The sequence below is a fragment of the Pyxicephalus adspersus genome, chromosome 2 (assembly GCF_032062135.1).
Source record: "Pyxicephalus adspersus chromosome 2, UCB_Pads_2.0, whole genome shotgun sequence".
Lineage (NCBI taxonomy): Eukaryota > Metazoa > Chordata > Amphibia > Anura > Pyxicephalidae > Pyxicephalus > Pyxicephalus adspersus.
In genome coordinates, this window is record NC_092859.1 from 41,989,202 (window position 1) to 42,011,263 (window position 22,062).

The 22,062-nt window shown below is 36.2% G+C and overlaps 1 protein-coding gene across 4 annotated transcripts in view; it reads left to right on the forward strand.

Annotated features, from left to right (window-relative positions):
- The window catches only part of RNF130 (ring finger protein 130), a 160,703-nt gene that overhangs the window by 136,749 nt on the left and 1,892 nt on the right, over positions 1-22,062 (forward strand). Inside the window, exons 8-9 of one of the 4 annotated variants that reach the window (XM_072400576.1) lie at positions 896-989; positions 9,538-9,743. The exons of 1 other annotated variant lie outside the window; for it this stretch is intronic. In XM_072400576.1, coding sequence (XP_072256677.1) covers positions 896-989; positions 9,538-9,553 — 110 coding nt within the window. In that variant the 3' untranslated portion in view covers positions 9,554-9,743. Of the gene's footprint in view, positions 1-895; positions 990-9,537; positions 9,744-22,062 lie in introns of those variants that run through there. 2 more of the 4 variants (XM_072400578.1, XM_072400579.1) reach the window with 2 other exon arrangements.

Consider the following 22,062-nt stretch of genomic DNA (forward strand, 5'->3'; position numbering starts at 1 on the left):
GCCTTCTTGTTTGTAATTACTTTTAAATCTCTTTACAGCTTAAGAGGAATTTTAACTATAGTAGTAAAATAGGTTTATTGCAGTTTTTTTTAGTCTTTCTACAAGTTTAACAATTTGCATTTTGATTGTTCTATTAAAAAATATTTTTTTTTCACAAATAAACCTTTAACACAAAGAATATCCATGTCATTTAGTTTGCAAAGTATGCGAATGTTTATCTCGTTTTTTGTTAATACAATTTTGTTAAGGCACTTGTTGTTTGCAATGTATATGTATCCTACAAATGCTAAACCATGAAAAGAGATTTAAGGTCTAATTATTAGAGTTTTTCTTTTTTTTTTATGATCGGCTACTGACCTACTACTTTGAAAAAAAGGCACCATGAACAAAAGTGAGGGTTTAGGGTGTGCAGGGTTTGGGGTAATGCTATACAAAAAAAGTCTTATATTTGGAAAATTAAAGGGTAATTTTGTGGTAATGTTCTTTATATTTTTGGGTAACTTGTCATTTAAACTGGTTGATTCGTTTAAGTTGTTTAACTGACTAGCCCACACTGACCTTGTAAAGATGTTTGTTAATCACTGTATTTGTTGAGTGCCAAGTAAGATCTCTGCTTGTATTCATTCAGCACTAATTCTTCTGGTCTGTCCTGAATCCTGCTGTTCTGTATGCATATATAATCACTTTCTGCTAACTCTCCTCTTTTCTCTCTGTGTGAGTAACTATACTAACCTTGGCTTTCCATCCTGGTCGGTTGGCTCAGTCCTGTGGAGTAGCCCCCGAAAACCACTCTCCTCCTTCTTGTTGCCTTTGGCCTTTTTGGGCATGGGATGTGTTGGCCTTGCTGCTGAAATTGTTGTCAAGAGTGACTCCCTCCCATTTCCTTTGTCAACAGAAGAATGGTTCATTATTGCCAGTTTTGGTCTTCTCAGCGCCCTTACACTGTGCTACATGATCATCAAAGCCACAGCTAGCTTATACGCCTCTGAGTAAGTAACAATGTCTTTTCTGTTCTCTAAATATGCTGTTTACTGCAAAGATGTTTAAAAAGCAGCCAAGATTTCATAGTATGTAACACATAAAGCAGACTTTGTTTAAAAGTCCACATTCAGAGAATCTTGTTCTTCTTTCTTTCACAGTTACATCAGAGGAGGGTTCAGACTCTGCTTTTTGATTGGTCAGCACACCAAATGACAGCATGGAAATATTTAACACTGTAAAAGAGTTTTGTCCCTTTAGAGTGACTTCTGACCTTTTAGTCACATAGTAAACACTGCAGAAGTAATCTAGAAATCTTTGAGGCTGCAGTGATATTTTTTACAAGCTCTTTTAGTGCAAATATACTTTTGTTTTATTTATTGGTAACATGAGCAGAGCCATTTGGATAACTGCTATATGCCCATGTTTTTCTGCTGTTTTGGGACATCACCTAAAAATACTTTAGAACAGGGGAGGCAAACTCTGGCCCCCAACGTCCTTTTTTTTTTGGCCCCCAAAAGAAATCCTAAATATGAACTGCAGCTGGCGCCGCTACTACAATTCCCGGCATCACTCACGTCTATAGACCAACAGCCTCTCTGCCTATGTGTGGCCCTACATTGGACTGTTTTATAGATGCAAGTAATGCCAGGAATTTTTAGTAGCGGCACTATTTCAATGAAGAGGGAGTTTCAGCAGAGGGCCACTCATAAGATTTAGCTCCGCATTGGTCGTGTCTGGCATTTCCAGCACTCCCTCTCAGCTGTATTTTTTTTTTACTCCTAGGCTACTCCAAGGCATGGACTTGAATGGTTGAATTTTCACAGAAGAATATTGTTGTTTTTATTATTATTGTTAGCCTGTGCAAAAAGGTTACCATTGAAATTTAACATAGAAGGCTACAAGTAGAGAAAAGGCATAAGATTTTTCTTAAATAAAGAATTTTATATTCCTCTTTCTCAATTATAAGCTTGTTCCAGTTTGGATGTGAAGCAAAACCTCTTTGTTTCCATATGAAAAGGGTTTATATCTAATGAGAAGAAAAAATGTCCTCAATAAATTTCAAGGTTAGCCCGTGACTTTGTCTAAGATTTTAATTTTGTCCCTCTGTGTATTTGAGTTTGACACCCCTGCTTTAGAATTATCAGTCCCAATACTTTGTGGTACTATTTGGCAACCTGTAAGTATGTCCTAATTCTGCTATCTCCTGTGCTGCCTCCTTTTTTGAAAATGCCTCATCACTCATTTTTTTTAACCAAAACCTTTTAGAAATGGGTATAATATTGAAAAATAAAAAAGGCCCTATCTTTAGTTAAAAGTTGACCAGTTACAGAAAAAGTATTATAAGCTACATGATCTAGTGCTCAAGCGCAAAATCACCAAAAGCGGCATGTAAGCCCAGATTCTTTTTTTATAGACATTTGATTTTTTTATGATAACAATTTAACACTGTCAGGGTTCAAATGGTCCTCCCTCATCTGGGCTTTGCACTGGACTAATGAATTTAGGATTTTTTAATTAAATCAGTATAACAATAGCAATTTCTAATGAAGGGGGTGTCATGACAAAAGAGTCTGAATAAAAATCTAGACTGACCAGTTGCAAAGAGAGAAATGTTTCTATGTATCTGTTAAATGCTGCAATGAAGGATTCAGGATAGGTCCCAATTCCAAGAAATGTATATATATATATATAGCTAGCTTTTTGTAACCCTTCAGAGTTTGGTGCAATTCTTTAAATAAAACAAATATGCTGTTTCCAATCCCCAGCCAACTAAATACTGATTCACCACACAAAAATATTGTTTTAGCCCAAGGAATTCCTTTCCTGTACAGACACATTAATAATGTATCTGTTGTTTGATTTCTCTTTATTTCACAGTTGCCCATGTTTAGATGAGAGTAAATGCCAAAAAAAGCAGAAGCTGAATTTGTATACTAACATTTAATGGGAACATCATTTATATTCAGATTACTGTGTAATCTTGGCACTGCATGAAATGAACTTTTGCTCTAAACACATTCTTATGGAAATGACTTCTGCACAGCTGTATTCAAGCCACTGAGGTTTTTATTGAGGCATATACATTTTCTATATTAATGCACCCTCCCTTGTGGCTGCAGTGTGGCTTAATTTTCTTCAGTGTCTGTCATTTAAGAGTTATGATCCCTGCCGGCCTGCGGCGCTTATGATAAACTAGAGCAAGTCCATCAGACCTATTATATTTGAGGATCAATACACTGCACTCAGAACGAGATCTTATTCACTGCATACACTGTAATGAAATGAGCTGTCCATACAGATAAGGGCTGTGTTGTCAGAAAAGCCATTCAAGAAGTATCATTAATGTTGAAAATGCTTGATACCCGTGTTCTAACTCATGGTACTACTCGTCTGACCATGTTACCCACAGCCCACGGTTGGTAGCATGGTCTTATCAGTAGCTTCTTTAATTTAGAACACCAGCTTAATTTATCCTTGTTGCTTCCTGCGGTAAGCATATCTAAAATCAGATGGAGAAGATAGACTATTGTGGGTGAATTGAGTGATCCAACAAACTTTGAATGGATTTAGGTATTTATTGAAAACATTTGCTAAAAATTGCAAATGATTTTCGAAATCAATTCCAGGTTTTCTGGATTACCCAGTTAACCCACAATAGTCTATCTTCTCCAGTCTTTGAGAGCATTATTAAATCAGGCCCAGTGTATTGTAATATATTACCCATCCATAAAGATACCAGATTTACAATATATAAAAAAATAATAGGTTGTTCAGAGTGGATGCCTAGATAATTACTACAGCAAGTTTGCCTTAAACCTTAAAGTGCAAAGATTTAATATGAATAATACCTAAGTGACCAAAGCTAAATTATTAGATGGACTGGCCATGTAACATACCAATAGTATGTTTATTATTTCTCCCATTATTACATATTTTGCTTTCATGAAAGTACATGTTTTCCTCATCTCCTAACATGCTTACTTGTCTGAACACCATATAATATCTGTGGTCAGTTAAAGTGTCCCCCTGGCAAGGCTATGAATATTTCAAGTAATTATAAAATGGCAAATATGTACGGTATAAAGTGTACTTGTAACCAGGCTATGGAATTCAAATAAATTTATATTCTTAACAAGCTTTGAAACAACCAGGGTTTTGACCTCTGTAGCTGAAGGCACTATAAAACACTTTATCCTAATCTTACAGGAGTATCACTGACTCTCCTGAGATAACTTCTTTCAGAATCTCAACTCAATTGGCTTCCTTATTTTGAGAGCACCTTTATGGGTTTAGAGAAATAAAGCAGAAAGGTCTGCTGATCCAATGCTGGGAGGGGTAGCAAGGTAAACTGGGCTGGGTGAAGGACTTTAGTGCTTCTACTATTATGGTGAATTTATCTATAATGGCTGCAGCTACAGATGTAATTGATAAGTTGTTGTAATGCACATTTATTGATTTTTAAGGTTAACTTTGACCTCTATTGAGAATCTATTTTTAAGTGGGCAACCCCTTCCTGTGACTAAAAAGTGGCATGAACAAAAAAAAACACCTTGCAGGAAGATTTGGATTTCCGGGCTACAATCTTTTTCTTCAAGACTTGAAGAAGTAGTCCACATTCCCCAAATTCTGCTGTAGAACAGATGATGTCACCCTTGTTTTATAAAAATTTCAATATTTAAATACCAAAGCCTGACCACTGTTATCTATTAAAGCTTACCCATTTGTTTATTTGTTTTTTTTTTAAATTTATGGCCAAAAACTATTATCTTAAATTATCGCAGATTAGATGCAGTTTAGTGTTTATTCATACTTTAAGCAACAAAATTGCATACCAAGACGGAAGGGGATTAAAAATGTTTGCCCTCACAGTCCTTTGTGTAAAATGTATCATAAGTAATCATATTCTCTGTGTGCTGATAGGTTTTTAAAAGTAAGCTATGTTTACTGGGCTATTTTTTGTTTCGTATAGTTACCAGCTGTCCTGATTTCCTAAGACAATCCTAGGTGTTTTAAAATATTTCCCTGGGAATTGTCCCACTATTGCCCACAGTTTTCTAAACTGGCCAATAGTGCCATGCATTGACTGCATTTTAGAATACAATTTTATTTTTATGATGTATTACTACTGTAAAAGTGCTCATCTTGCTGCACTTCCTGCTCTGACGTGCATGAAAGTTAACTAAGTGAAAATAATGCCTTTCCTTTAGTGGCTGGGCCACAAATTTGTAGATATAATACAGTAATGAATGTGCAAGAGCAAGCATGTAAATGTAAAAGTCTAAATGAAAGCTCACTGAAAATACGTTTCCACAACAGCACAACAAGCATTTTTAGAAGGCCCCAACAAGCAGCAGCTATCCCATGGGCTCTTGTCACATAACTTCATATGTCACTTATGGTTCAGCAGGACTATAGAGGAGGTGTTAAAGAACAGGAAATAAGTCACACAATATACAAATATCTTTTAACCACATGAAAAAATACAACGCAGCTAAAGCATTATTGTTTGCACTCAACTCCTGTAACTGTCACTTTTCTTGGACAATTTGTCTGCATGTAAATATTGAGAATATCATAATTAAAGGCATGTGAAGAAAGCCATCCATATACTGATTACTATCATTACAGTTATTAGTCCCATATAGTTATCAGCATTTTTCTTTGTAGCCTAGTCACAGGTTTCCTATGGATGAATTGGAAAGAGTTTGATCAACTGCCATGCTAATAAAATTGTCCAGGACATTAATTTGTAGATTAATACATAGGGCCTTATTTAAACCAAGATAGTTTCTTTTTGATATTTCCAGGAGAATTCCTGGGGATAGAAAGGTAAGACTACTGCTGCTATCACCTGCCCCTGCTGAATTCTTTATTAAAATATGCAGAAAAATAGATTTAAATGACACTGCTGCTTAGTAAAAGCCTGGTCCCAGAGGATAAATGTCTCATCGGTTGGCTGCATATCAGTTTGAAACCTAAGTAGCACAAAAAAATAATTAAACATTTTAATTTCCAGTTCACCTTGATCACTCTAGTTAAATAAAGGGCTATTTATCTTACAGAGAGGACAGGGGACAGAGACACAAAGGGTTTCAGGAACCCTGTTATTTAGTCTTCATTAATTAGCATTAAGAGCATCCACCTATCTTGGTTGCAATTATGGCAAATGCTGTTTTTTCTCTTCAGTAAAGTGGCTTTGCTTCTAATTGATGGTGTTTAACATCCCTAAAGAAGCAGCTCAGTGGTGAGTGAATTATTCAATTAGGCTTAATAAAAATTCTGTGTGCATAGCCCTCATTTTAAGTGCTGGTACATCTGAAGCCTAATGAGGTAAACACATGTGAAAACATCATCCTTACAATACATATTAGAAATAACTTTTATTGGTATGCTAAAAAAATATTGGAATTGTACTTCTGGTTTAAGTATGAAGGATCCAATATCTGTTGAGTTATTCTTCATTCCTTCCTGCTCACCAAATTCTCATTACTGGTAATAGTCTGGTGGCTTGTACTTTAAAGTCAGTCAAAATCAAAACAAAAATTCCATTTACACCCTCTGGATCCTATACTTACTTTATCACCATTTGGATCCCCTTTTATTTATTTTTTTTGTTACTCCCTTCCCAAAATGCTTGCAATGGTTGGTGATTGCACAATAAATGGTCCCTACAGTGCAACACAACACACAGGGCATGTGGCCCATGCTCCACATGCTGCTTTGTTAAGAGGAAAAATAGTTGTCACTTGCAACCTCATACCAAGAATTACTGTATTTTTTTAATACAACAGTATAAGATAAGTTATAGTATGGAGGATGCCTAAAACAGGTGAGTTAAGGATTTTTCAATGCCACATATTACACAAGTTACATATTACGTGTTTAAAGAAAACCTGTAAACATAGAAATATTACTGACTTCTCCAAACATGCTTGTTTTTTTTTTTTAGAATGGTATAGGATTTAAATATTTCCAGGTCAGTGTCTCTCCTGCACTAAATCATTATTAAAGCTGTAGTAGCAGTCATTGCTTAAGTAACCTCTAAGGCAGGGGTGCCCAACAGGTGGATCGCGATCTACTGATAGATCGCAAAGGAAACGTGAGTAGATCGCGGAGCCCTGCCTTTCAAAATAAACTCTACTGCGCGCAGAAGTTATTAAGTCCACATTTTTACTGTTGGCAGATCATTTTGACTTGGCCATTTTAAAAGTAGCTTGCAGGCCAAAAAAGTGTGCGCACCCCTGCTCTATGGTAACATTATTTAATGTTATTTTAGCATGCTCTAAGCATACTTCTCGATTTAGTGGTGTTGCAGATTTAAGTAACGGGGCCAGTGGGTCACTTTAATAGGCAGTTAGCTAGCTATATACACAATGTACATTGATCTTTCTCTTTCAAGTACCTAATCTACCAGTAAAATTACAAATAAGTAAATATTTGCTTAGAGGAGTAATGGCATAAAGTTTTTTTTTTAAGTACATTTTTACATTTTCTATAAGTAGTAACTTTTCACTTGACCTTTTTTACATGCTTGCTTTTTGCTTATATTTTGTCTATTGTATTTATTATAAGATAAATCTGTAGACGAGCCATTATAAGCGTGGTAGATTAGCCACCACTACCATTACTTTTCTTCCCTGCATAACCACTATTTGGTAAGGTGTCAGCCAAATATCATCCACACAGGGAGTGATTTTTTTTTGTCCAAGGGTCAACAAACACTTAGGGGTCTATTTATAAAGTAATGAATCTGACATTCATTGAAACATTTTCTGGTGGAGAATCTTCAGGGTCCATGTTGTTTACTAGCAGTAACTGATTCTTACCAGGTAATGTTTCAGTGAATGTCAGAGTCACTGCTTTATAAATAGACCCTTTAGCCCTTGCATTGTTGGAAGGCACAGTAAATGACAGCTACCCTGCAACACTGCAAGACCAGCAGCAGATCTGCATATATAAAAAACAAATATGGCTTCCCCCATGTATGTGTAAAATGATAAACACAAAATAGAAACAAAACACTGACAGAAACTGATAACATAATTCACATCATGTTAAAAACACAGCAAAGAATGTTTATCACCTTGACATCTGATGGACATGACAGTGAAAATATACAGTTACATCGACAGGGAAACCTAACACAGAGAAAAGCTGCAGAACACATACACACAGTGCCTGATTAAAGCTCTCCAAGGCTGAAGAAGTTAATTAAGACTAATATGGGTGCACATGGGTGATCAGCAAACCTGGAATGGATTTGGTCTAGGGTTGAAAATATTTGCCAAAGAATAGGAAATTATTTTGTCTATTCTAGGTTTGCTGGATCACACAAATTCACGCAAGATAGTCTATCTTCTCCAATTTTGGAGTGCTTTAATAAATCAGGCCCTGTGTGACTACATGTCAACCATCTTTCCACTAGCAGTGCAGCAGGGGTGTGCAGAACAAAAATAACATGCAGGAGACTAAGCCAAGATAGCTCCACAGCAATTAAATCTTTGTTACTGAAGGTCATCCTAATTGCACAATGATTTTTATTTTCCATAAATTCTTTGGCCTAAACCTTCCTACCCCATAAAGATCTGTAAAATAATTGCTGTTTGTGTCATCATCTTAATTTAGAGCTTATTTTGAGCCCACGTTTATTAAAGTTTGCAAGTACAAGTAGACTAAAAAAGTGGTTAGAAAATGACTGCATAAAGTTTAAAAGGAAATTTTCACCTTGGCCACAAGTTTAATATCCAGAAACATGCACTGTCCAGTTATTAATTGTACTTTCCTTATTAAAATGTATAAGTAGCAACTTTGATCATCGTAAAAAAAAGGTTCTCGAAAAACTGGTCTACAAACAATTATTCCAGCACTGGAAAAAGGGGCTGCGAATATGGTCACCAGTAACTATAGTGCTGCAGGACTTGGGTGGGGGTTCATTTACCAATGGAAAAAATGCTGTTTACGCTACAAAGTAATTTATCACCTTGCAATTAATATTCACCTTGCAGTTCACTTACAAAAAAAAAACACTTAACCACCTTTCATTGAAATGTATAGATTTGTTGCTTGCATATCATTGAATGATTGAAGTTAGCAAAGCTTTCCCTTATTTACCAAGCTGAAGGAAAATTCCCTGGCAGTAAGTAAGTAAACAGCCTTTATTTCTTTTGTAAATCAACCCCATTGCCTTTTGCTTCTGCCATCATATAGCAGCATCGCACCATATGTTAGGGAAAAGGCCATCTCCATCCAGTTATATTCTTTGTAGTTTCCAACTTAACTATAATTTTGGCCTGCAACACCATTGACAGAGAGACTGATTTTTTTGTAATGGCTGTAGCAGGTCTGCAAGTCTGGAGGATATTAAGATTGTCTCTAAAATCCCTGAAAGAAGCAATATGTCAGCAGGTAATTCAAACTCTGCCCAGAACAGAAACATAATTCACAGGTGGAATGACCTTTTAAGCTTATTCAACACATAATGGAGATATTGCATTCTAAAGTTTGTATTTTTTTCTTTTGCTCCTGACACTTCTTATCTTTGTGCTCACCTTCCAGAGCAGAATGGTCGTGAAGTGGCGTTTACTGAAACCGAAGAGCATAAGGAAAGCTTTTCTTCTTCACACTTCAATTAACAAAGTACAGACAAACTCCCTTTTTTAATAGGACTGTTTTTCATGTTTTTCCATTTAGTGCCAAAGCTTTATTAAACATGTAAATTGATAATTAAAGCAATATAATAAAACATACATTTTTTTGGGTGAGTTCATTTCATTATTTCTCAAAGCGCTTCACAGTTGACAAGAAAGAACAGTGTTTTGTTTATGGAGCTTGGGGTTAAAGCCTTCCAGATAATTGGGCCCAGTAAGGAAAGAGGCTGGGCTACCTTCAAATTCTATCAGAAACCTCTGCAGATTTTACAATCAATTGATTTGCCGCTCCGAACGCATGTGGAGAAAATGAGGACACCTAAATCATCGATATATCTTCAACATAAAATTTTTAACATCTTTTGGAATGTATACAGCTCCTGTTGTGAAAATGGTAATTTACTTTGCAACAGAGACCTTGGAATGTCCAATTGCAATGGAGACAATACCTGAAGAATTTCAATGCCTCTAAACCTGGTCTGAGATCAAAAAAAGAAAAGGAAAAACCTCGGTCATATAAGGGTTAAAGTCTACAATCTAATATTTTTGTTGTCTATGATAAAAGAAAAAAAACGTAAATAGTCAAACCTCTGGTACTGCTGAAATCCTAAATGTTCGCCATTATGAAAAGCTGTTTTTATTCTGCAGTTATTTATTCTTCACAAGCAAGGAAAGGAAATTTACCTTGCTTGTGAAGATTGCCATCTAGCTTTCACAAGGATTCCTGCATCAAATACTAATTGGCACTGTTAAAACATTTGTTATGTGAATATTTCCATACATTGACAAGGCAATTTAGGAGAAAAATTGCAGCTTAAAATTAAATATTCGGCTGCTCAGTAAGATTGCATAAATATAAAACTTCTCAGATTTGAACCTTTAAATATAGAGTTGTATATGGTATTGGTATAAAGTTGATAACACTCTCACTTGTGTTCTTTATAACCAGATCATTGTCTAATAGGTTGTGGTTGGTGATATATTTTTTTTTTTATACATATTCAATCTGCATCTCGGTAATCTGATTTAGGTTAACTGGACAGCAATATCTTACTTGTAATATCTGGGAGTGTTTTTTTTCTTTTAATCAGACATGGATGCCCATTCACACGTCTGCTGCTGATGCATATTTATGCACATTACGATTGAGCACAACTTTCATGTATTGTGGTACACTGCACCAAAACAAAATTGTTTGTCTGTTCTCATGTTTTAGTACATTATAAAGTGTGTGTTAATACAGTGCATCAGGAAACACAGGTGTGAACAGGTCCTAAAAGACCAGAAACTATACATTTCCCTCCTCCCCTAAAAAAGCATGTGTCAATGCACCCAACGTTTAGCAGGATGTTTAATTTCTACAAAATGTAAAAAACTGTCCTTTCCATAATTTATTGGTGCATCCCATGTATCTTCTAAGCAACCATTTATTGTAAATTTCTTCTGTACATAAAAAAGTGAATATGAACAATTAGTGTAACAATGTAATGTAACCCTGAATAGTATTTAGGCTTTCTTCAGTTATATAAAAGTTAACTTTGAATCTTTATATAATGAGGTATTTAATCATCTCTCCAAATCCCAGAGGTCTATGGGAGCCTTAGCTATAGCATATAATAGAACCTGTTTTTTGATGATCTTTACAAAGTAAAAAAAAACTGGTGGAGCGAAAGTGAGCAATCTTGGCATAGTCAGCTGGCACAAAGCTAAAGTGTATTGATTTTTTTTTTCCTCTAAGTAAACTTCGATATACTGTTCATGTCGTAAAGCTTTAGTGTGCATCATCTTCACATAACAGCACTTTCCAAAACTCTCTGAGGCAAGTTGCCTGACACAGCCGTTTTTCCATATAGGAAAAAAAATATCTTTAAAAAATATCCAGTGCTTTTTTTCAAGATCTCCCACATCAGGGCCAATCCCGTGTAATAAGTATTATAGTGGTATAGGAACCATAGTCACAGGTGTATAGTACCTCCCTGGTCCAAGGTCTTCGGTAGGCTCTTTTTTTAGCCATACCATAGCTGTGTGTCAGGCTGCTGGGCAAAAAGGAAAAGTAACAAATTATAGGAAGATACTATCACAAGTGGGAAAGAATGAGGGATATGTGGATAGAGCAGAAAGCACGGATGTTCTGGGAAAAACCTTTTGGGTTTGACCCTCCATAGGCTCGAATTCTGGTGAGTACTTTATAGTGGTTTTTTTTTTTTGCTTTCATAGATTCTTCGTTTTCATAGATTTTTTTCTGATTAGTTTCTGAAGTTATAGAATATAAACTTACTATTTGGTACATCTTATAATTGACTGAAAAGTCCCATATGAGAAGTGGTCACTCATATTGTGAGCTTCATTTTATTATCACAAAAAGTCTGTTTATTATGACAGACAGGTATGCTTTATGGAGCAACAAGTATGTCATCTTTCTTTACTATTCTTTGATTGGTGAACTGTGGAGTGAAATTGTGTTTTGGTTTTAATTTCAAAAAATAATGAGCTGTATCAAAAAATGTGGAACTTTTTCTAAAATCCATTGTTATCCACGTCTTCTGATGGTTTGTCTCTAAGGACAGCTGTAGCATTCTTTTTGTGACTGCTCTGTCTTACCAGTTTGATGTGAGTTGAACATGCCAAGGAGGAACTCAAAAAAGCTATTGCACCAACATTTTAATCAGATATTCTTACTAAAGTAACCATAAAATTTACAGGGTTTAAAAGCAGAAGGACCTGTAGCAGAAATGTTTTTATTGTATTAGATAGAGGAAGGTTTGGAGACTCTGTCAGACTGTATTGGTTGTGAGGACATAGGGCAATGTGCAAACTTCTCACAATGTAGAGGCATCATTACTGTGCTACTCACCATTCTTCTTACTGGAAAACTGTAAGCAAGCAATCTCCTGCCTTCTGTCTAATCCATTGTGTGAATTTTTGCACTTGTCTTGCTGTTCCCTTTACATTTCCCCAGCATTCAGCAGGGGTGGCAAATTGCATTAGAGGGCAGAAGGTATAAGCAATGGAGAAAAAAGATGTTAACAATAAGGAAAGATCAGCTCCTGAGAGTAAATAATTCTTTGCTTTTTTTGGCCTTGATAGTTCAGGTTCTGTTTCAAATTCCTAATCTTTAGAGCTGATATTAAAACAATACCCATCCTACGTAGTTTATGCTGTAATTAGGTGCAGTTTGTGACTGTTACCTATAAACTGGATGTTTAGGTGATCATGTTTAAAAGGTAATCTAACAACTTGTTAATGTCTTTACTGATATCATCTCAATTTTCTTTGGTGAAACAAATGACCAATAGACACCTTTCTAACTTTTTCCGTTATTCATCCTTCCACAGCCTGTCAACCTTGATCAAACAAGGCTCAGTACAGCTTGCTATTTCCAGAGGAATTTTATCTGGCAGAAAATGGAAGCTGTAAATGACATTAGGTGTATGAATGACTTTGTGAATGTCCTTTCTCTTTTCTTTCCAAAATTGGTATGTGCAAGTTCTTCATTCATAAACAAAATACTGTAGTACTGGAGTACTGTGCATGATACCAGATTCTTATTGACCTTTCACTGCCGTCTTTATTCATTAATCATTATAGATTACAGCTGGGGTGTATAGACCTCCATTGATGTATGGGTTTAGGAAGCCACTTACTGATATGATGTAATGCATTTCAGCACTGAAGAACTAGGCCGCACAGTGAAATTAACCATTGAACTTCTAGTTGTGAGTAGCACTCCTATATGAAGATTTCATAGGAAGTAGCCTTTCTCCTGAATCTCTCATCCTTAATTATATCATTTACAGATAAAGGTTACAATTTATAGATTAGCATAATCATATATAATCTACCAATCCTGAACTGTACAGACTGTCGTTGTACTTCACAGTGTGATTGTAAACATTGTACAATGTCTTACCTCCCTAGGGTATGTAGTCTAGTCTGCAGAATGCACAGGCTTATATTACAGACTAGAGATAGTCCTAGTTTATTTTTGACCCCTCTGCTTGGATTATGCATAAATGTGTACTGCCCTTCTATTTATAAAGAAATTATATCTCCCAAAAATCTACACATTGACAATTACTATGCCAACGTATACATTGGACCAAACTCCAAACAAATCCTCATGTCTGCTGTAAGTGTACTTTTGCCTGTCAAAATAAAAGAAAACATTACCCGTAAAAGAAGAAGCTTAATTTGTGATGAGTATTGAATCTTTGCCGTTTTACAGAGCTCTAAACACGACTGCGATCCAACACTTGCTAGCATGCGGACGTAACAAACCTTTGCACTCACTCTCATCCTCCTCTCATCTCTAAATTCACCCAATGGGAGAGCAAATAACATTTAACTATCTAAATAGAAATTTGACATCCATTGTAGAAATACCATGATATTCCAGACTACATTTCTCAGCATCCCTACAATACAATAGAAAATATGTGTGTTCATGAAAAAAACAGGTCTTAGTCACAGCCAAAACTTTTTTTTGCATAGATTATGGAAGAGTTAAACTCTTTCAGAGATGCAAACAAAAGTAGGAATAAATCTCTATCAGCGTGGTGCAGCTGTTAATTAGGTTTTTAAATATGCCCAAAAGTATTATTGAATCATAGATCATGTGACTAAAACTAACTATACTAACTTACTATAAGAGCCACTCTTCTTGAATATTCTTCAGCATAACACAGACTAGTTTGTTCCCTAACATTCTGACTTAGTATTGCTTTGTTAACCATTTCTAAATGAATATCTATAAAAATAAGCATTTCTTGATGAAATACTGTTATGTGCCCTGCTGGCTCCTTCTGTGTAATTAGAGATGGTTATTCATGTTGACATGTCCACTTTAGTAGAATATCTAATGCTGTAGCAGAATCTGTAGCTATATACACAGGATTCATTATTTTAGTGGAGGTTATTATTATCAGGTTGTGTAATGTGAGGTTAATGGCATAATACAGCAATCTTGAGCTCTGCTGTTCAAACCAAAAGACCAAAGAGCTCCATTAGGATCCTGATCAAATCAACTGCTGATGGAAGAGAAACCCAATATCCTCAGAGCGTGTTCACTGTAACCAGACACCCCTCAGTGGGATTAAAAGTCCACTTATTACCGCTTGACATGGTACATCCTGCTCTGATCATTGTTATCTTGTTTTTTGTATATTGCAAATATTTTGCATTGTTTTTACATGATTGTGAGGGGAATAACAATCCCTTGATTATCAGGTACAATCATGCAGAAGTTTTGGCACCCCTTGTTTCTGTGTGCAAACAGATAAACACTCTGCTAGAATACATATGAGGAACTGTTGTAAACAAACACCCAGAACCTCCAATGTTCTCTACCTTGACGAATCAATGAATGCCTCTTTACCTTTTCATTTCATCTATGCAGCCCGAAGAAAGCAAGTACTTAAAAAAAAAAAGTCTGGTAGTCCTGGATAGCCAACAAATGCACCAATGCAACCTGATAACCATGAGATAATCGCTTATTAAACAATCAAAGCACTATTAATTTAAATAGTGCAAAGTTTCAAAATGATTTTATGGAAATAAAGGATTTTTTTTTCAATATCCTTTACGGATTGAAATGGATTAGCATAATTATAAGGGATACTTTTTGTTGATGAAACACTGAGGTGAGACTAAAGCCACAGTTAACAGGTTTATTATTCGTTTTTGTTGTTTGCCTACACAAGGATCATTGTTCTTTATGCATTTTCTGCATGGAAAAACATGAAAAAGGGGGTTGTTTCACCTGCCAAATAATTTTCTGTCTATTCAATAAAGAAATTCACACAACTCACACAGCACAGTCCTTACAGATCAGGAGGGCCAAGTTACCCTGCAGCAGTTAGGTAATTCTTATTGTTTTTTTTTATAAATTGTTTCAGTCAGTTCATCTGAAATTAGCTGACAGTCAGATCTCTCTACACTTCTCTATTTGGCTCCTATCAATACAATTACTTGCTCTGCCACCACGCATGTTCACTGATAAAAGTGTATTTTCTCCAGTCTTGAAGAGCTTTAAAGCGTACCTAAACTCAACATTTTCACTTTACATAAAAGGGTAGACAACCCATTATATGTACAGGAAAAAAATGTTAATTATTTTTTATTTATTTAAGTTGAATACCCAAAAAAGGTTGCAAAACCTCCCCTTTCAGTCTTGATCGCTGCGGTGGGAAGGACCATCTGCAGGATTAAAGGTAATTGTGATTTTTTTTGTTTTCAGTTTAGTTCCACTTTATTAAATCATGCCCCTTGGTTTAATCTGCCACCTAGTGGTCAATTATCAAAACAACACAGCAGTTACAATGGTAAATGCTATATCTTCTATGAACAAATGGGTGAATCTACACTGAAATTACATGCAAATAATTCATAAGTGTCAAATTTTACATGTCTGCTCCATATTACTATTAGGTCTGCTGGTTTGATCCCTGCCACCACTGAAGTTGCACTGTTTCCCCAAAAAAGTTACAGGTCTTGGTGAGGCTAAGGCCACCTGTTTCCGGCACATCCAAAGAACAGAAAATGCTTCTTTGATTTTCAGGGTTATCTCTGGGGATAAAAAATGATATGAATTTTCATTACCAAACCTATTGAATTGTAAAAATTCCAAAAGATAAAAAAAAATCCTTTTATAGTCCATAGAATTTCACACACTTTTTCAGGAATACATTGGATCTTTGAGTAAAGACCCTTTACGCGTTTCACTGTGTAAAACTGCTTCCTCAGGTGGAAGAAGTAGCTGTGCTTTGGCTTCAGAAAGACAAGAGGAGTGTGGAGGGGGGGCAAGGGAAGAAGATGGGGGTACCGAGCAATATTAGGCTAATAGGATGGTGACACTAGTGAAAATGGGAGAAAAATGACAGCAGAATGACAGGAGTTAAAGTTGCCTTGAGAAGGAATTCATAAAGGTTGGCAAGTTAATAGGAGAGAAAGATTGCTGAGGTTAAGCTGTGAATATCGCTACTTTTGTTATTCATAACTTTTATTCATATAGTGCCAACATATTACGCAGCACTTTACAAAGTCCATAGTCATGTCATGGTTTTTAGAAGAGAGGAAGAGAAGACCTGGGGTTGAGTAGTGGTGGTGATGCTCTGCATGGTGGGTGTTGGCATTAGAGGGAGCATACAGCGGAAATAAGTATTAAACACATCAACATTTTTTTTAGTAAATATATTTCTAATGGAACTATTTACCTGATATTTACACCAGAAGTATTTCACACATACAAAGAAATGATAGCAAATAAATATGTCCATAAATTAAGTTATCTGTGTTTAAAAAAATGGCACAGGGAATAGGGAATTGAACATGTTTACTGAAATGTATTTAATACTTAGTAAAAAGACTTTAAGCCTGGTAATGACAGCTTAAAGATGCCTCCTGTGTGAAGAAACTAGTCACATACAATTCTCAGCTGTGATCTTGGTCCATTCTACCATACAGTTTCAAATCTTGAAGGTTCCTGGGGGAGGGGGAGGGTCTTTGTTGAACTCTGACACTTCTTTCTTTACATAGATTTTCAATTATACTCATGTTGGGTGATTGACTGGGCCATTCTAGCAGCTTTATTTTTTATTCTCTGAAACAATTGAGGATTTCCTTGGCTGTGTGTTTGGGATCATTGTCTTGCTGAAGTGTCCACCCTCATTTCATCTTCAGCATCCTGGTACATGGCAGCAGATTCTTATCAAGAATGTCCCGGTACATTTCCCCAATCATCCTTCCTTCAGTTATATGAAATCTGCCAGTGATGTTTGCTGAAAGATAGCCCTACATCATGATGTTCCCACCTCCAAACTTTACTGTTGGTATGGTGTTTTATGGGTAATGTGCCATTTATCCATTTATAAAAACATGCTGTGTGCAATGACATCCAAAGAGTTCCATTTCGATTTCATTCGACCAGAATATATTCTGCCAATATTTCACTGGTTTATCCAAATGTTGTGCAGCAAACTTGTTTCAACATGCTTTTTTAGCACTAGAGTCTGGTGTGGTGCGAATGCATAGAGGCCATGTCAGTTCGGTGTATTACTCATTGTTTTCTTTAAAACAACTGTACCTGCTAATTCGGGGTCTTGGGGTCTGAAGGTCTCCATGAGTGGTCCTTGGCTCTTGGACAACTCTTCTGATTAATTTAAAACTCTGTTAGAAATTTTGAAAGAAGCACCTAGTTGTGGCCAGTTTAGGGTAAAATTATGTTCTTCCCCCTTCCGGATTATGGCCCCAACGGTGCTCAATGGAACACAAGCTTAGAAATAAGTCTGTAACCAATCCCATTATGATTGTTTGCAACAATAAAATTACAAAGGTCTTGAGAGTACTCTTTGCCTTTACCCATCATGAGATGCTTCTTGTGTGATACCTTGGTAATGAGATACCTTTTTAGAGGCCATCAAGTAGGACTAATGTGCACTGATAGGGTACAGATTGCTTTCCAAATACTGACAGATTTCAGCAGGTTTCTTGGCTTTCCATGTCTTTTTTGCACCTCCTTTTCCTCAAGTATTCAATACTTATTAACTGTGCCATTCAACTTTATTACACATGACTAAATTTATGGAGGCATTTGTTTTAATTTCTTCTATGTGTGGATTATTAGGGTTGTTATCGACATCTCGTGCAAATGTCATGTCAATAGCCCCATTTAAAATAGATTTACTGAGAAAAACGTTGACGTGTTCAATACTTATTTCCCCCTCTGTATTTATAGGAGAGGAGGTGGTGCTGGTGAAGGTAGAGATTGTTTGCATGGTGTTAGGCAGCATGAGGCCTTGTATGTTCATAGGAAAAAAGGACAGACTTATGGCAGCAGGTGGAGATACTTTGCAGAGAAGTGAACTTTGGTTGCGTTTGGGGAGGACTCATTGATAGGAGATGGTTAATGCAAACTGAACATTGTTATATGTGGTGGCTAACATTAGAATGGACATTGATAAAGGAGTCCAGAGAGGGCCAATGCTCACTCTGTATCCACACTGGCCAATCAGAGAACAGTCCAAATCAGGTGCACTGTACCAAGGATTCAGAAGCATTGTAGGAGACCTAGAAAACAATAATGTTTTTCAAAAGTCAAAACTTTTCTAGAAATTCTAATTATTTGAATGCCTGCACACATACACATACATACAAGCAAATACAGTACTGAGAGCAAGAATTAAATGTTATGTGTAATACATCACAACGCACCTCTTGGAGTTGGCTGTCAATCTATACTGATCTGTTCTGGCATTATTTATATGAATGTTTGAATACAAGGGATGAACAGCACAGACCACTGGGATCTGGGTAAAAGTTTGGTTTTACCCAGCATGGAGAATGCTGTAACATAATCACAGCCTTAGGTAAAGAATGTAAAAAAAAAAAAAGTCCCTCCCAGTGGACGGAAACAATGCTGGGCTTTGCACCCGGATTAGCAGATATTTAGATAAATAACCAGTAGACATACAATATGTATAACAACATCAGGTGGTTGGCAGCACATAATGAGAACTTATTGCTGTGCTGGAAGCAGTTTCACACATCCCCGTAATACATTAAGCTCTTTTCTCAGGTTATAGCCGTAAATGACTGTGACAAACAGCTATCTCCTATTTCCACGGTTAGCAAATGGTAATGTGTAAACGTCTTTTGTCAAAGATTGTTGGAATACATGATAAGAACTGACGTAATATAAAAAAAAAAACAGGGATTTTCTGGTGGCCTTTTATCAGTAATGATAGTCAGGGACTTTTTATAGAACATAACTTAACAAAGACAGGTCGGTAGATTGTGATTGCTAAAAAGGGTCAATTGATCATTCCTATTCTTCCATTGCTACCAAAATTGTCTGATCACCGCTCATTGTTTCAAGGGTAAGTTGTATACATAAAAAGTTTAGAGATCGTTGTTGCCACATCAAGTGTTCTGGCTTAATTTACTGCAGAGTCAGGGCCTTAGAAGGTATTGAAGCCTATGGATCAGTTTGACATCCACAGAGCTGGCATCTTTAGAAGGCTTTATTAATGACAGCTCATGTATTTCTCTTATTGTGGGTTTGCTTTAAAACTGCTCTGCAGTAGTTTTATATAAAAACATGTAGCCCTCTGCTCCCTAAACCAGGTCAGCGAGGATAATGGAAGTTAATTTTTAGCTCATTATACAACAATGGAAAGCTTAGCCTTATGTTTTTGTATCCAGTACAATTTCATGTTGTTGTTATTGTTCTGTAATCCGCATAATAGCATTTAGATATCAAGTGGCCTATGGAGAGAGAGAGAAAAAAAAGGATAAAACTACAAATTGAATAATGTCATTCTGGTATATTGGAAGCAGATGGTGCAGCATGGAGCGTTTTTCTCATACCGGTAGTAAGAATGGCCTGGGTGTAAAGCATGTACATTGTACAGCATTGGAGTGGTTTGGAATGCTGATCTGTAATACTGCATTGAAATGGAGGTAGAGGATAGGTGAAGCATAGTTATTTCAGCAGTCAAGGTTTTAATGGATTTTAGATAAGTCAATTTTAAATAATATATAATACAAACAGTAAAAACCCTTAAATATTAGGGCTACCTCTGCACAGTATGGTATCTTACCCAGCAAAGGAATCCCCTCCAACGCTTACATCTACATTGCCTACTGTTGCTGGTGCTTCCATCTTTTGGTCTTTTTTTGGGTTTGGAGTCCTTATTCTTTTGATCAGACTGGACCAAAAAATTAATATCTCACACATGAGAGTTGCTTTATCCCGATGGAGGATTGCACCAAGACTACAGACTGAGTTACTCATAAGTGGCTCATTGTACATGTACAGAAAAAATGCTGACTGGTTGGGAGAAGTATCTATGACAGAATTCACCTATATTATGTCTTCAAAAAACTGCATGTAGCACTTTTTTAAACAATGACCTTAATTTCTAATACCTTTTATTTACAGGAACTAAAAATCCAATGTGCTTTCAGAACTTTTTAGTTAAAAATTTTCAATGAAGGACCTTCTTCCATGAAGGTCATTGTGCAGGCAATTCCTGTTTGATTTGATCCTCAGTGTATTTGCCTTTTACCTGGATTGAAGTTCAGTTTTCAGGTGTTGGGTACGACAGGCTCAACTGGTATTCACTATATACGGACATTGCTGTAAATGACATGTGAACACCCAGGCTTGGGGAGAATAGAACCCCACTAGTCCTGTCACTGAATCTGAGATATTGAGAGATCATGTTACCCTGGGCTTACCTGGATGATGAACCTATGTACAAACTCCTTCCTTGTGATTTTAAAAAATACTTCTAATAAAGTATGCAATTGTGATGTCTGCTTTATATGCAGAACTACTTTTCAACTGTTTTAGCCAAAAAAGATAAGGGGAATTGTTTTATGTTTTCCAGGGGTTTACTGGCTACTCTGCATTCCCAGTTCCACACTGGGGTTGATTTGTTCACTTTGTAAAGGTATTGTTAGTAAATAAGGTGAATCTCTATTCACTCTGATTGCTCAGACACTCAATCAAGCACTATCTAAAACCTTGTTTTGTCTTCTGTGTTCAGATGTCTTTATACTAGTTATGTGATGCTGCAGAATTTTTCTTCCTCCTCACCCTAACTTTAAGCTAGCTAGTTATTGATTCAGATCCAAATTGTGACTAGGAACAAATTGTGATGACTAGTTTACCAGGGCTGGAGCAGCTCCATAATGGAAGGTCTTGGGGCTTATTTCAAGGATGTAGGAACAGCGTCATGGGTGTCCAAGATTCCTTGATGCACATGGAGGGAGGAGGGAAGTCTGGCCGTCTGGTCTGATCCCACATTATTCAGGACAACATAATGCTGCCCCATAAATAGGATGTTGCTCCATAGCTCCTAACCAGTCATGTGTCCATGCTGACAACAATGAAACACCTTCTATAGAGTTTCTAACCCAGAGACCTAATAATATCCATTGTTATTTCATGTCTGTTATATATGGGCAGCTCCTTGTCTGTTATGTTGTGATTATGCTCCATCTAGTGTCTGGATTGGAAAAAACATGTCATTAGATGTATATTATTATTATATTATATTTTATTATTATGTAGCGCTGTACAATAAATAGGTATATAGTATTTAAACTAATCTGGCATGAATAAAATTATGAACCGCCATTGCCATTTGCTTATACAGAAGCAGTCCCATCCTGGACAGTGGGAGCTCCTATGCATATATCCTTACTTTTGCCCTTTAATTATATTATTTATCCCTATATACTATTTTTTAATTTATAACAAGGGCAGAATATTTGAAGTGGTAAAAGAAAAAAAAAACTGCCTCAAACATGGACAATTTAAAATGAGCATTTAGTGCTATGATATACAAATTTTATAGTGAATCAAGCCAACAGTATGAACAAGTTTCAAGTAGTAATTTCAGTTTTGGACTGTGAATATAAAATATAGAAT